This window comes from Hermetia illucens, chromosome 2 (genome assembly GCF_905115235.1).
Source record: "Hermetia illucens chromosome 2, iHerIll2.2.curated.20191125, whole genome shotgun sequence".
NCBI lineage: Eukaryota > Metazoa > Arthropoda > Insecta > Diptera > Stratiomyidae > Hermetia > Hermetia illucens.
Genome location: NC_051850.1, coordinates 22,472,273 through 22,486,780, shown reverse-complemented (window position 1 = coordinate 22,486,780; position 14,508 = coordinate 22,472,273). Strand labels below are relative to the sequence as shown.

At 42.7% G+C, this 14,508-nt stretch overlaps 1 protein-coding gene across 4 annotated transcripts in view; it reads right to left on the bottom strand.

The window, feature by feature from the left end:
- Positions 1 to 4,313: 4,313 nt before the first annotated feature.
- LOC119650105 (chitooligosaccharidolytic beta-N-acetylglucosaminidase) overlaps positions 4,314 to 14,508 on the bottom strand; it is a 77,325-nt gene continuing 67,130 nt past the window's right edge. For all 4 annotated transcript variants that reach the window (XM_038052628.1, XM_038052627.1, XM_038052626.1 and 1 more), the window contains 2 exons: positions 10,927 to 11,549; positions 4,314 to 5,518 (listed from right to left, as the gene is read on the bottom strand). In XM_038052628.1, coding sequence (XP_037908556.1) covers positions 4,416 to 5,518; positions 10,927 to 11,549 — 1,726 coding nt within the window. In that variant the 3' untranslated portion in view covers positions 4,314 to 4,415. The remainder of the gene's footprint in view (positions 5,519 to 10,926; positions 11,550 to 14,508) is intronic.

Genomic DNA, 14,508 nt, shown 5'->3' with positions numbered 1-14,508 from the left:
TTGTTTGGTACATTCTACAATGCTGCCAAAAGCTGTTTGTAAATTTATTTTTACTTTTTTCGTAGTTTTACCCGTGGTAAGGATAGCAGTATCGTCTGCAAATGTCGCTATTTTGGTTTGTTCACAGCAAGGAATATTATTGGTGTACAGGAGAACGTGTTGGGCCCAAGACACTACCCTGCGGCACACCAGGTGCATTTTGTTTCTGTGTAGAGTATTTTTTGATTTTAAGATATTGAAAAATTCTTCTGGGAGATCTTTATGCAATTTATACACATTCATACCACACCTTATCAAACGCCTGGGCGACATCGAGAAAAATGGCTGAGCATACCTGCTTTTGGCCAATGCATTTTCTATCGAATTCGTGGTCCTGTGCACTTGTTGGATTGTGTAAGGATTTCCGCGGAAACCGAATTGGTGGCGTGATATTAGATTAGACCCTTTTCTGGCAATTCTTTTATTATTCTCCCTGTAATAAGTTCATAGCTAGAAGCTTTGTTAGGAGGCACATTTGTTTTAATTTCTGTCCTCAGTTCATTTAGTTTCACAGGGTGTATTGGGTAAAGGGTAATCCTTTGCAGAACGGACCCATTGCCCTTTTCCCTGTTTAATAGGTAGTATTTATCTGCTGAAGGACTCGTTTCTATATTTGTTTATTAAGGCCTTTCGCTTGTTTGTCAGAAAGTTTAGGATGTTTTTCCTTTCCGTTGTGCGGTTTTTTGCCATAGTTTGTGAGCTCTATGTTTCTCTGTAATTAATTCGCTAACCTCTGCGGGACACTCAGTATATTTTTAATTCAGTCAATAATGAGTAGGGGTGCTTTTTCAACCGTCTGTTGTATCTTCAATGTTACGATCGATCGACCGATCTCCTCCTTGAGTTGATAAGGAGTGTTGATTTGGTTATTTATGCAAACATTTTCTTATATTTGCTTTTTGAATATTGCCCACTATGTTTGCTTATTAGTCAGCCCTACGTTAAAGTTTTTGTGTAATATGACCTCGTGATAGGAATTAGGAGAATAATTGCGGTGCTAAAACATGGCAGGGAAACGAAAAATAAAATTCCAAATGGAAATGAAATGAAATTCAGAATATTCTTAAAGGAAAAATCTTATTATTTAAAACCACAGTGAAATAAGTACAATAAAGTAGAAGAAAATAATTCTCATAATCACAGCCACTGCAATAAAACCTTTCTTGCTAGATCAATACATTATCTCTATCAGCCTCCATGTGTCACAAGCATTCAATGAAAAATTAACTAGTATGCTTAGACAACTAGCACATAAAAACTACAGTCGAAATTTTGAGAGAAAGGGGAGGTTCAGGTTAGCCTAAAGGCGTGACATTTTCTGGTTCATGATCAAGTTTTTGTCCTACCCAAAAATGGAGTTAAGGAGAATGAGAGAATCGGTTTGCGAAGTGTCTTCGTCTAATCAATTTTCACCTTATTGTATTCATTGCTTCGATTTGCCAACACGTGTTTCAGCTTCCTCTAGGTTTTCTCGAGAAGTCCACACTCTTCCCCTATTGTTCTATGTCACTTTTCGACGGCGATCCACTCGGTCACCCGGGAATAGTGGATTTCATTACATGGCATAACCAGTAAAAATCCGATCTGATCCGAACATCAGATTTCATTTGAGACTGCGTTTGGCACAATAGCCTAGTGACGCGGCAGAGACAGGTATTAACCAAGATTTGCAGCTGTTAAACAACAATGCTGGTCACTTTTCATGTGCTGCCCCTATGTAATAACAAAGAAAGAACTTTGATGCGGATTAGCATCATCATCAGTTGGTATTGATTTATCTACATTCCCAGATTGTGGAAAAAACAGCGAAGAGGGATATATATAATAGAAATTAAGTGATCGACCCTTTCGACATACTGTTCCTTAATGATAAAAGGAAAAATGTGGCCGACAACATTCTATGATTCTGAGTCCTGGTCGACTACCGAAGTTAATGAACAACCCCTAGTAATGGAGATGAGAGTCAACATCTTTGCTGGATCATTAACATAACACACTGTGGTTATATCCGAAATGAGTACATTCGTCTAGGGCTACACCTATCAAGGAAAAATGCGAGAAGGGCATCTTCGATGGTATAGTCATGTAATTCGGGTTGATTAGAACTCACTACCTAAGAGTAGCATCGAAATTGATAGGAATCAACGAAAAATCCAACCGAAACAGCGATGGCTTGATACGCTTATGGTGATGTGAGAACCTTTCGACTCCACTCGGTGAAAGATGGAGAGCTTGATTTAAACGAGCCTAAATACAACAATTTGACTTTCAATAACTTTGTTAATAATAGTTGCATTGCGTTCAAATTTTCCAAAATTATGTCCTATATTATCGCCTAAAATAGTGCCAAATTGTTGTGTACTTCTAGGATGGAGCTAAGGTGGGTTTTCAGGTAAATATTCTAAATATGATAATATGCCATACTATTATTAACTTTATTTGAGCAGATACCGGAAGAGGATGTATTTTCAGGATTAGATTTTATATAAATGCATCACTGTGGTTTTTTTCAGATTTTTCGGTTGGATAGGTTCTGAGAACCAGACCTGTTTGACTTTTTGGGGCACATATTTTGAGCCCTAACTCCCCTACGTTTCACCTCATATCAGAAATAAAATTAGTTTAGAAAAGCACTAATCGAGCCCTTTCATTTGATGCCCCAAATGATCATATTATGTGAAAAAAATGTATTATACATCCCCATTTCAAATGTTCTAATTCAACATAAAATGGCACCACTCGCTGCATGTAAAGGGACACACAGACCACATATTCACACCAAATTTCGCGACAATGTGTTTAGTCGTTTTGGAGTAAATCGGGCGTGACAGATAAACGACAGATAGACAGGCAGACGGACAGACAGATATAGAATCGATTTGAATAAGATTTCGTTTCACATAAAACTTTAAAAAGGAGAAGAAAAAGGACGATTGCGATGGCCCGTTAGATTAGGAATTTTTATTTCGTTGGCATTTCTTTTCAATTCCAGTCCTGGATTTCCAAATCCAGACAAATAGTCAAGGTCCAATATTCAATACGAGAGCTAGTAGATGTCGCGGTATTTGAGGAAAGATTTCATGGTTCACTGTTCAGATCGGAATGGAGAACGTGATCGATAACGATAGTAAATAATATCGTATTAGCTTTGTTTCTCTGAAATTTTCCTTTATGAAACTCGTGATATTTTGCACCGTGATATGCCTCTTTAATAGTAGCTACTTTCTTCAGAACGCCCCTCCTGGTACAGTGCTCCAGAAATAGTCCGGTTGACACAATAAAGCCTTCTTAAAATCGATGAAGAATAGGCAAAGTGGGGATCTGAAATCCGAACACTGCTCCACAATAATTCAAAGGGGGTTGATGTGAACACCACCGGAGGATAACGAGCAGTCAGTCTGTTCTCTGTCGATCAGACCTCCGAACAACACATCTCGAGGTAATTTTAGTCATTGTTTTCGCAACGGCAGGGCACACGCAAAGAATCCTCCAATTTTTGCCTTCAAAACATGTGCGTGTTTTGAGAATCCTAACGACTACTCCCTTATTGCACCTTCTGGGAAGTATCTCGGATTTCAAGGAATTACGAATAAGTGCAGTTAGCAACTTAGTTAAAATCGCAAATCAACTTAGTCTGCAAGGAACAGCGCGGATACTGTCCACCCCAGCAACTTTGCCCTGCTTGTGTGCATTGACGACCGAAATGATTTCATTTTTGTTTGCAATAGCAAACCATATCCGCATTCTTTTCTACGAAAGGTGGAACCTCACCGAATGTTATAAGGCTGAGTGCCCTGGGTTCCATCTAGTTTCTCATAGAAAGCCTCCTTCTCCTTTGTATCGAAGTCTGCTTTGGTACGTAAACTTCAGATGTTTCCCTTTCTGGACCGAAATCTTTTCATAAATATTTCGTCTAATACAGTGAATTAATCTGAGATCAGATTCAGCTTACTTGCCAGAAGATAAAACGACAGCGCTCCAAGAAGGAGTGAGGGCTCCCTAAAGTCTCTCCCGTCTTACCTAACTTAACCCCTTGTACCGCTGGATTGCCTGCTGGAACTAGGGTAAGAGAGCATTCTGGGGAGTACCAGTATCGCCGCCGCACATTTCTGAGTCCAATCATAGATCGTTGACGAAAACAAAAGATCGTACCCACTAATGAAGTGTGATTTGCAGGTTCCCAGCACACAAATCGGCCTTCGCACACGTTTGGAATTTAGTATTTAAATGGATCTAATCCTGTGTGAAATTTTAGTTAAAAAGAAAACAGCGAATCAATTTCCTATGAATATATATTGTACAGATCAATCAATTCTCCTTAATTTACATCATTTAAAAATTATGAAAAATATAAACGTAAACTTTTTACAGTCAAATTAAGCACCACTTTTTATAATTGGACAATCATTCTCATTCTGAAGACACCATTCCGGTTGTAGGGCTTCTGCTCCAATACCATTCTCTACCAGCCGTTCACGATGCATTAGCATTCGTGATTCAGCTTCACGCCACGTAGTGTCTGGATTAGACCAAAGGCGTTCAGCTAAGGCACTAGCTCGCGGCCAAAATCGAGAATCCAAAGTATATTCGTCAACTTGTTCCGCCCACAGAGCCGCTTCTGAACCCAAAATCTGAGACGGATATTGTCCAGCAATTTTGTCAGGCCTATTATCATAAACCTTTTGCCATCCGATAAACGGCGAACACCAGTTATTGCCATCATTGACCCAGCCACCGAAGCCGCAATCCAAATAAAGCGCGTCATAGTTAGATACGATCAGTTTGTATCCCAATTCTAGCAAATCTTGAACTTTCGGATCGGCTCCTGTAGTCCAAATTTGGATGATATAACGACTCTTGTCCAAGTATTTATCGACGAATGGTTTTTCAGTCAAGTGACTCGTCCACATTATAATTGGCAATTTGCGTCCAGCAACTTTGTCGAATCTTTCCAATGCATTATCTTGGAAATATCCCCATAACTCAATAAAATCTTTCTCCTCCAATTTCCAACCTTTGGCTAGCATCCATTTTTGAATTCGTTCACTAGAATTCCAGCAACCCGTTGAAACTTCATCACCTCCCATGTGGAAAATATCAGGACTGTCGAAGTAATCATACATTTCGCGATAGATATCTTCAAGGACGTCGTACAGACCATCGACGGTTGGATCTAATTGTCCGCATGGAGGTTCAACACAGTAATCTTGCCAGGGTTGCTTATTGAAACAGGCAGTCATGTCTTTCTTTTGCCAACCTTCACCGACGTGGGCAGGAGCATCAAATTCGGGAAGCACACGGACGCCACGAACCCTAGCATACTGTACGAGATCCCTTATGCTTTCTGGGGTGTACACTTTTTTTGGGGTGTAGGCTCCATATTTCGTGAGATCAGGATGTGATTTCAATACGAGTGGGAAACTGTGCGAGTCTGTTATGTGCCAGTGGAAAACATTCAGTTTGACTATTGCCATAGCATCTGAAAGTATAAGAATAAAATAGGTTAATATAAGGTTATCGAAATGACTCTGAAGATTATTTGTATTAGGAATGATTTTAGCCAATGCACAAAGGTTCTATTATGCCCTTCATTTTTTAAGGATATAGACTCGTCCGAACCCAGCCCCTTGAACTCAGTGCTAGTAGCTAAATCCGGCATCAGCAGAGACTGCCATAATTTTGAAGTTTTTTTTGTAGCGTAATAATCAATCTCACCATTCTTTCGATTCAGCCGCGGATTTAATTTGCCGATGAGCCGTGCAGCCCATCTGCCCCTTGTCACATTTTACCAATACAGTTGCTACTCAGTTAGTGTTCGTTGTTGTTCTTCACGGGCAATCACTTCTCTTATGTCTTCTCCCTTGCGGCTGTAAATGGTCTTGCATCCATTAGCGAAGAGAGCAACGAGTGTCATTTCCGTGATCACCATCGCAGGCGGTTCTGAGACAGCGCGATAGGCTAACACAAAGATCCTCGTCTGTGCACTTGGGCATTAGCCCATATTTCTGCGCCATAGAGCAGAAGACACTGCGTTGTTCCCATTAGATGGCGTCTTCTGGTAGGCCTAGGACCTAGGCTGTGACTCCAGTTACACCCTTGTCCGCTGCTGCTTTAATTTTTTTGAGGAAACTCATCCTCGAATCGAGCGTTAAACTAAGATATTTAACCGTTAGTTTTGACTCCATAGTCAACTTGTCGTTCGATATGGAACATAGGGTTGGGATTTTCTTTCTGGTCAAGATGACCACTTCGGTTTTTTTCTAGTGCACGGCTCCAAGTCTGCTTTGCGCCTGCACAACTGACATGCGCGATTCTTCTGACATATCGAGTCATAGTAGATTATCGTAGAAAGTGTTTCAGAGGACCGGCCCTAGGATGGATTCCACCTTTAGAGTTTCATAAAGCAATGAATTGTCTCTCAGATAGTACCTCAATATCTAGAGATATTGACCTATAGGGATAGTTCGGCACGTGGAATACATTTTCCAATGTGTCGCATATCTGTTTATTTTAGGGAATTAAAGGCGTTACAAGGAGCATTATCCGTCGAGGTGCTGTATGCCTCGCACATATGCAGCGCATCTACGACATCCATAATATCATTCCTGCTCTGAACCCGAACTTCTTTGGGGTAGGTCCCCGACAGGATAGATCATTTCAGCAGTCGGAATGCAGGTGGCAGCTCGTTGCCTTCTTTCCCTTTGCTAATCAGCACGAGCCTCGCTCTTTTCCAGCAACAATGAAAAATGCTCTCCTTCAGGCAACGCGTCGAGTGCCAAGTTTGACCGTTGGTAGTTTTGCTGGGTTACTATCAGGACCTGCCGCTCTCTTATTCTTATATATAAGAACTGCCTCTTTGAGCTCCTTCGTGGTGAAAAGCGGGCAGTGCACGACGGCTTCCGCGCTGTTGCCGTCAACCTGTCGACATATCTGGGGAATAATGTCCGTATAATCCGGTCCATCTGGTCGGCACTAAGTGTGCAGAGTTTCCACAGAGCTGCCATTTTCCGGGTGACAAGTTAATAACCGAGTCCTTACGGATCTCCATTTACTTTGTTCAATAGGCCCTGCCAGCAACGAGCTTTGCTTTTATTTATCGCGTTACGAAGTCCCTTTTTAACTCATCTTTACTCTGCAATTGTGGCGCAGGCCTCTCTGAGCGTTTAAACGTTTGCGGAGCTTATGACACTCTTTCCGTTAGTCGGAAAGTTCCGCCGTTTATCAATACATAGAAAGCTTGTCACGGTTGGAGCCTTTCCGGTGTTTAATCAGCAGAGTCAACGGCTTAGTCGTTCCTTCTTCATTTCCTCGTCTTTTCTGTTCGTAACTTACCATTCGTAACCGCCTTAGCTTTGGATAGACGATTTTCTAACGGCGTCGCGTATCCTTTTGTACTTTTTTGACTTTTTTAGGCTCTATGGTACTTGGATGCGCTTCACCACAGTCGCGCATTTTTTGATAAGCTTTTCCTCTTCGGCTCTAGCCAGGACAGCGGACTGCGTACGGACACGCATACATGGATGGATCAGCACTCGCTTGGCAGAGCTAGATTCCATCGATGTTGGTAGAAAACGTTCCCGAGGACTCCCAGTGTAGCCCGATGTGTGCCGATCATTTGCAGTTCGCTCTTTACCAAGATTCTTTCTCAAGGCTACTACTTAGGATACAGGTAAATTACTAGCTAGTTTGTCAGACTACTTACTCGAATAGCCGTACCCGATACCAGACTCGTTTGTGAAAGGAGTGGGGATGCAATTTGCGAGGTTGAGGAAGACGTCGCCACAATTAGGGATAAAGCGTCCGTTAAATAAAAAGAAGAGGAAACGTGAAGTCCGGTACGAGTAAATGCTGGGAATCTTCTGACTTAGTGACTGGATTGGCTCCCAGCGTGATGCCGATCGACGTCTAGCTGCCGTGATGACCAGTGGCATGGTCTCGCTTTCTGTAGATACTTTATGGCAATCTATGGCAACCATTTCAGCTGATTCGCATAGGCAACGGATAGAATGGAGGGAGGAAATAAACTTCTTCATCATTCGCTCCTACTACAAAATCACAACGCGGGGGTAGATACAAATTCATATTGCCCCTCTTATTGCACCAAAGATTCATCGAACGTGACTGAGTAGCTGATGGCTAGCAGTCGATGGGAGCAGAAGTGGCAAACACCGCGCCGAATGCAGGTTACAGATTCAGTACTTGCTGAAGTTCTGTTCGTCGCCGTCAGGTTAAGGTTCGCGACGAATACCAAGGAGCGTGTATATAATATTCGCAGATTAATCCAGCAATGACCTTCCTTGATTCTACGCAACTCCAACATATCCGAGAATTCTATCAAATCATTCAGCTTGCACGAGGCAATCAGCGTACAGACCGATTACATTGTGAAAATCTCCGCGTTCGATAAATAAGACGTCCGAAAGAGTAAGTAAGTAGGTTTTACCACTAATAGTCTCAATCACAAGGGATCCAAACAGTGAGACCCATAAATCGTAATTAAAAACGCATCATCGTCGACAAGTTAGCGCAGGTTGCAGATTGAATTACGGAAATACAACATCCGCTCGTCACCTTCGTAGTGCAGCAACCTATTGCAGAGCCATCCCTAAGCGACAGAGATGAATTATACCAGTTGGAACTCTCACGACAAGTGTGAACGAATTAAGTGAGCTGAGTGTGGATCGACGTCCGAGATCAAGCGATACGGATCACAACCGCAGGAAAGCCCGTTTAACCCTTCGCAGTTATGGTTATTAAAAGGCGTCGACTTCTGGTTTCATCATTATCGCTTGGGTGACATAGTCCGCAAGTGTCGCCATACCATCTGGAGTAGGAGGAAGGAATCTAACATCCCTTTAACAGCCAGTGGGCTGTAGTTTGCTACAGCTCGACTCAAGAAAAAGTTTTGCGTCCACTACTGTCGTTTGAATAATGTCAAAATTTTTCATAGAAACTGCAGGGATGTAAAATCTTTACAACATTGGACCACACCATAACGAGAGAATGCACCTAAGGCAGTCGACATCATGGGAAGAACCACCCGAGACGTACAAACTGCCTTCATCCAGATTGAGCAGGCGGCGCGAGATCTTGGGCTGCATATCAATGAAGGCAAGACAAAATATATGGTGGCAACGTCAGCACCGAAAACCAATCAACCAACAACATCAAACCGCACTGGTTAAACGAGAAGAATAAAGATAGGAGAATACAACTTTGAGACCGTTGATAATTTCGCCTATCTAGGGTCGAAAATCATAACCAATAACAGCTACAATGATGAAATCCGCGCAAGGTTGTTGTCAGCCAACAGAGCCTATTTCAGCTTACAAAAACTGTTCCGCTCGAAACGTCTCACCATAGGGTCAAAGCTCTTACTGTACAAGACAATGACCTTGCCAGTCCTCATGTATTCCTCGGAAACTTGGGTTCTTAGCAAGAAAAATTGCGAACTCTTGGCCGCATTCGAGAGAAGAATCCACCGAAGAATGTTTGGCCCCCTACATGAGGATGGACGATTCCGTAGCCTACATAACGACGAAATCTATGAGCGATACCATGGCCGTCTAGTTGCGGATAAAATCCAGCTCAATAGGTTACGCTGGGCGGGTCACTTAATCCGTATGGATGAGGATGATCCAGCCCGGAAAGTCTATAAGGGCAATATCTATGGTAGAAAAGAAGACGAGGCAGACCCTGCCTAAGATGGAGCAATGGCATAGGTCAGGACGCCAGACAGCTTTTGGGGATATCAAATTGGTGGACCTCGCCGCAAAACCGGGATGTCTGGAGTTCCTTATTAAGGCAGGCCTAGACCGGATACCGGTTGTTGCGCCGTTGATGATGATGATACAGCGATAATATCCTGATAGCATCAACGACGCCAGAGTAGCATCCACAGACACTTCTGTATTTTTTTAAGTGACTGCAGAAATTTGGCCTAGAGATCAACATCGGCAAATGCGCTTTCGGAGTCTGCATGGTAACATTTTTGGGAAACCAGATAGATGAGTACGGATCAAGGCCGTTGTCAGAAAAGGTAACAGCAATTCGTCAATATGAAAATGGTGAATTTCTATAGGCCCCATTTACCTAAATTGGTCCAAGTTCAGACGCTTCTCTATCGACTTAGAAGTCTAGAGCCAATCCACCAAAAAGAGCAGCAAGACCTCGATTTATTGGATTCCAAAACTGGAATAAGCCTTCACAGAGACGGTGCCACGTAGCAGAGATACCCACACACAGATGCGATCCTCGCACGGGAATGGGTGCCATGCTGTAGAAATTCAACGATAAAACATGGAAATCACTAGATTTTTGTCGAGAAAATTCAGCGGAATACACACCCACTATAGCACATTAATGTTCTACGGAAATCTGTTACGTAACAGGCGAGGATTATGTCAACATGCTAGGACCCAGGAATTACCAAGGATTTTGGAATCTAAATTTTCAAATGGAAAAATTCTAGTTAGGCAGACCGTTTTTCTCTACCGGTTTAAGGAAGCACGTGTTTAGTATGACCCAGGACATCGCATTTCCGAGTGGTCGCACTACAATAATAAACAGGTACGACATTTGGCCGCAGACAGTGCTGATTAAGGACGCGACAGCCAAGACTGTTGCAGACACGTTTTTCTCCACTGAGGTCGCGCGGTTTGCATCTCGAGTTGGATGTGAGGAGAGAAGTACTACGGTGTACCGTCTTCCTTCAAACGGGATCTTTGAGCAATGGTGTCGATCGCTCAAGGCAACAATAATATTGTATATCAAAAAAGAAGCCACGATTGGGTCAGCATTCTCCCATCAGTACCAAAAGAATTGTTCACACCAGTTAAGATGCAATTAAATGGTCTCAAATGAATGTACATATTATGAAGCACTTACCAATTAATCTTTTCAGTGATTCCACGCTAAAGTAATTTCTTGAAGTATCCAGAAGCAATCCTCGATGTTTGTATACCGGTGAATCTGAAATTTCACCCTCCGCAACAACTTGTAACTCTCTCCTAATATCATCGTACACAATTAACTGCGAAAGTGTTTCCAATCCATGACGAGCTCCATAAATGGTTTCCGCCTTTATTTCCGCTATTGCTTCATTGCTCGTCTGACTCAAGCTCAATTTGTAGCGTTCATCGGTGTATGATTCCAAATTATAGTTACTGGATTCATTTACAGAGAATTTAATGATGAGATTTTTTCCTTCATCCTTTAAGCCAGTTGTATGAGCAACTTTGGCTTCAATTTGATTTGTAAAACGATTTTCAATGGCACTCCAAAGGCTATCCACGGACCGCGTTGATGGTCTTCTGAAATTTATCCCAGACTTTTTAATTCGGACTGTGGACGGATCCAGCCTGATGGTTTCCGTCGGTTTCGGCCATACAGGAACATTTTCTCCACAGAAGAGGCGACAAACTGGTAAACTGATTGCTGTATCAATATTTGATTGGTTCAGTTCCATTTTTACACAACGATTTTGCTGACATTCGTATCGCCATGCCGGGCTGGAAATAAATGATATCGATTAGTATGGGATCCGACGATGTGATGAGTTGAAAGAAGGGGACTTAGCACATTAAAAGCATGTTATTTGCAGTATCAGCAGAAGCAGTAATCCTATTTGCATGACATTGATATGCATGTTGACATTGTGTTACAAAACAGCAACTTTGGAATGCAATGTTACACAGAATAAGAAAGACGCAGGTCTGGTGAGAAGGGGTGGAAAGGGGGAATTTTCCCTCTGGAGTCGGAATTTTCTCGGGGGCCCGGAATAGAAATTTCAGTGAAAAGAAAAGGATAATAGAATGGCCCACATTTTCCCACCCCGGGCCCGGGTTTTCCACATAGTTTTCACCCACGGCCCTGATTTTGTCTCTGCAGCCCTTTAAGTTGCTATATGAGCATCTAACGAGATGGAGCTTCATCGTATGTTATATGAGAGAATCGGTGAAATGCTCTTTCTCCTCGTGGGCTAGTTATATCCTAAATACGTACCGTAAACGTTTTTAATAGGACCACCGAAAGCCCTACGACCACCTCCAAGTTTTTCCTTGATGCGAGATTAACATACGATACTGAAAACATTATTGTTTTTGGTAGCTCCTACTGCTGGAGGGTCGAAATGAAGGCAAGAGTTCATCAAGTGATGATCAACATAATATTCTTATGATTCCGTACTCTTCTTACTCCACTCTTACTTCGAATTCATATATGGTTGCCATACACTCCTCGGTGCTGCATAGCGCGTTAACCACACCTACTCGTTATCGTACACAGTTCGCTGAAAAGCCTTTCAACTCCTTCAGGACTTCTTCAGACGCCCACACTCTTCATCTACTGGTGCTCTTGGAGCGATCCACTCGTCGGCAATCTTTGGACTGTGAGTTCCACTGCATGGCACAGCCAGCAATGCAATTTTCGACCTTCCATAATGTATGACTTACCCAATGCCACTTCAGCCTTCTGATCACATCGCCCATGGATTTGCGCCGACCAAGTTATTTGTTCGGAATAGTATGATGCCAGCGTACGCCGATGATGCATCGCAGATAAGTGGTCACGAAGTTCTAGAGCCCTTTAGCAGGAGTGGCAATCACTTTCCATGTGCTACCTCCATACAGCAACACAGGAAGAACATTAGCGCAGAACAGTCTCAACTTAATCTTGAGATAACTGTTTTTCCAGATTTTAGGCAAGGCAGCTGTTGATGTGTCGGGTAAAATCCAGTTCGATGCCACCGTCAGCAGAAACCACACTTCCTTCCTTCCTTGGTTTTGTTGGTGTTTGTCTTCAGTCTAACACTACTTGCCCTTTTTTTCAAACCTAGGGCCATTTGACCAATGTCCGCTCGGTAGGAGAGCAAACAGATGCCATCAGTGTAGTCAAGGTGTTTGAAGAAAGATGTCATGATTCGTTGAACTCGTCTACACCTTCACAATGAGCGTCACCGATAGCAAGAACAAATAATATCGGGGACTAGATGCAATACTGGCAGACTCTGCTTTGCATCTCTAACTCTCCTGATATTTTACTTGGATCCAGGACGTAAAATTTTGTGCTTTCATATGTCGCTCTGATAATAGCTATTAGAACCTCTAAAGTCAGGAGGATATGGAGCGGAAATCAGCATGCTCTCCGTCAATCAAGATTTCGAGGTGTTCTTTGATTTTTTCCAGAATTATCTTTGCCGCGAAAGATATCTCTCCATTCAAGACGATACCTTTTTCCACCCTCTGGGAAAGGTCTCGGATTCTCAGGATTTTCGTACGATTGGAAGTAGTAGATCTGCAGAAACTATAAGAGTGGCGATGAATAACTCTGCGGTGTGACAATCAAGCCCAGTGGCTTTACACCGCATATTTTGATTGGAGGAATAGTCCGTATCCGCATGTTACAGTGACTAACCATTCCATCTACAAGAAGCGGTACTTCATCGGACGTAATACTACTAAGAACCGTGGTGAAGTGTTCCTTCCACCTCTTCAACTGCTCATTATTGCGGATGAGGATTTGTGGATTTGTGATCACATTCCCCCTTTTCTCAGGGCGCATTCTAGTTTAATTTTCTGAAATTTCCCCAGTTTCGGAGCTTGCGCCACCCCTTCTGGACGGGGTCGACAACATGAGAGTAGTCGAGGCATTTTGACTGCTGCTCATCGACATGCTCAGGCGATCAGCAAGGCAGCTCTCCCACTGTCTAGCGACCGCTGAATCATACAAACGATCGATGTTGAACTTGGAGGGTCACAGCTTTCCAATCTTCTGAGAAGTAGCGAATGCAATACGCAAGTGAACGTAAGCGACCATCAGATGGTGTTATGCACATCCAGAAGACAACTCCTAAATCTGCTGTTGCAGAAATCAACATCCAGTGCCTATCTGAGCCGTTGTTGACGTATCGGTAGCAGTGAAGTTGTGAAATTGTCAGGTTGCTAGCGTGCAAATTTGTATCCCTTATCCCTTATCTTTTACGGTAAGCAGGGAAGACTTTGAGTGTATTTTTATGTTCCAACTCATAGAGACGGTCCAAAGCCTGTTTGCTCGAGGATGGCATGGAGGCTCCCCAGAATTATAGCTTGCTTCAGCTTCAGCGAAAATTTCAGTGTTATAGGTTGGGCATTCTGGCGCTAAGCGAAGTAAGGTCGGACTCTGGGGAGCGCTCCTATTCCTCTTGGGGCACTGTGCTATTTTACTTTGGCAAGGCTGTCAAAAGTAAGTGTGGTGTTGGTGTTGAAGGAATAATATTTCAGTAGAATGGTGTTAGGCACGAACGGAGACTTTTAATGCAGAGGAGGAGAAAGGACAAATTTTAACGATTAGAACAAGAATACGAACAGGAGCATAGCGAGCTAAATGGTAATATATTATATTATAGCAATGGCGTAGCTTCAGAACCGGGGAGTGGAAATAACGACCGAATTCCGCGGAAGGTACTTCGAAAATTTCGGCAGTGAATGATCT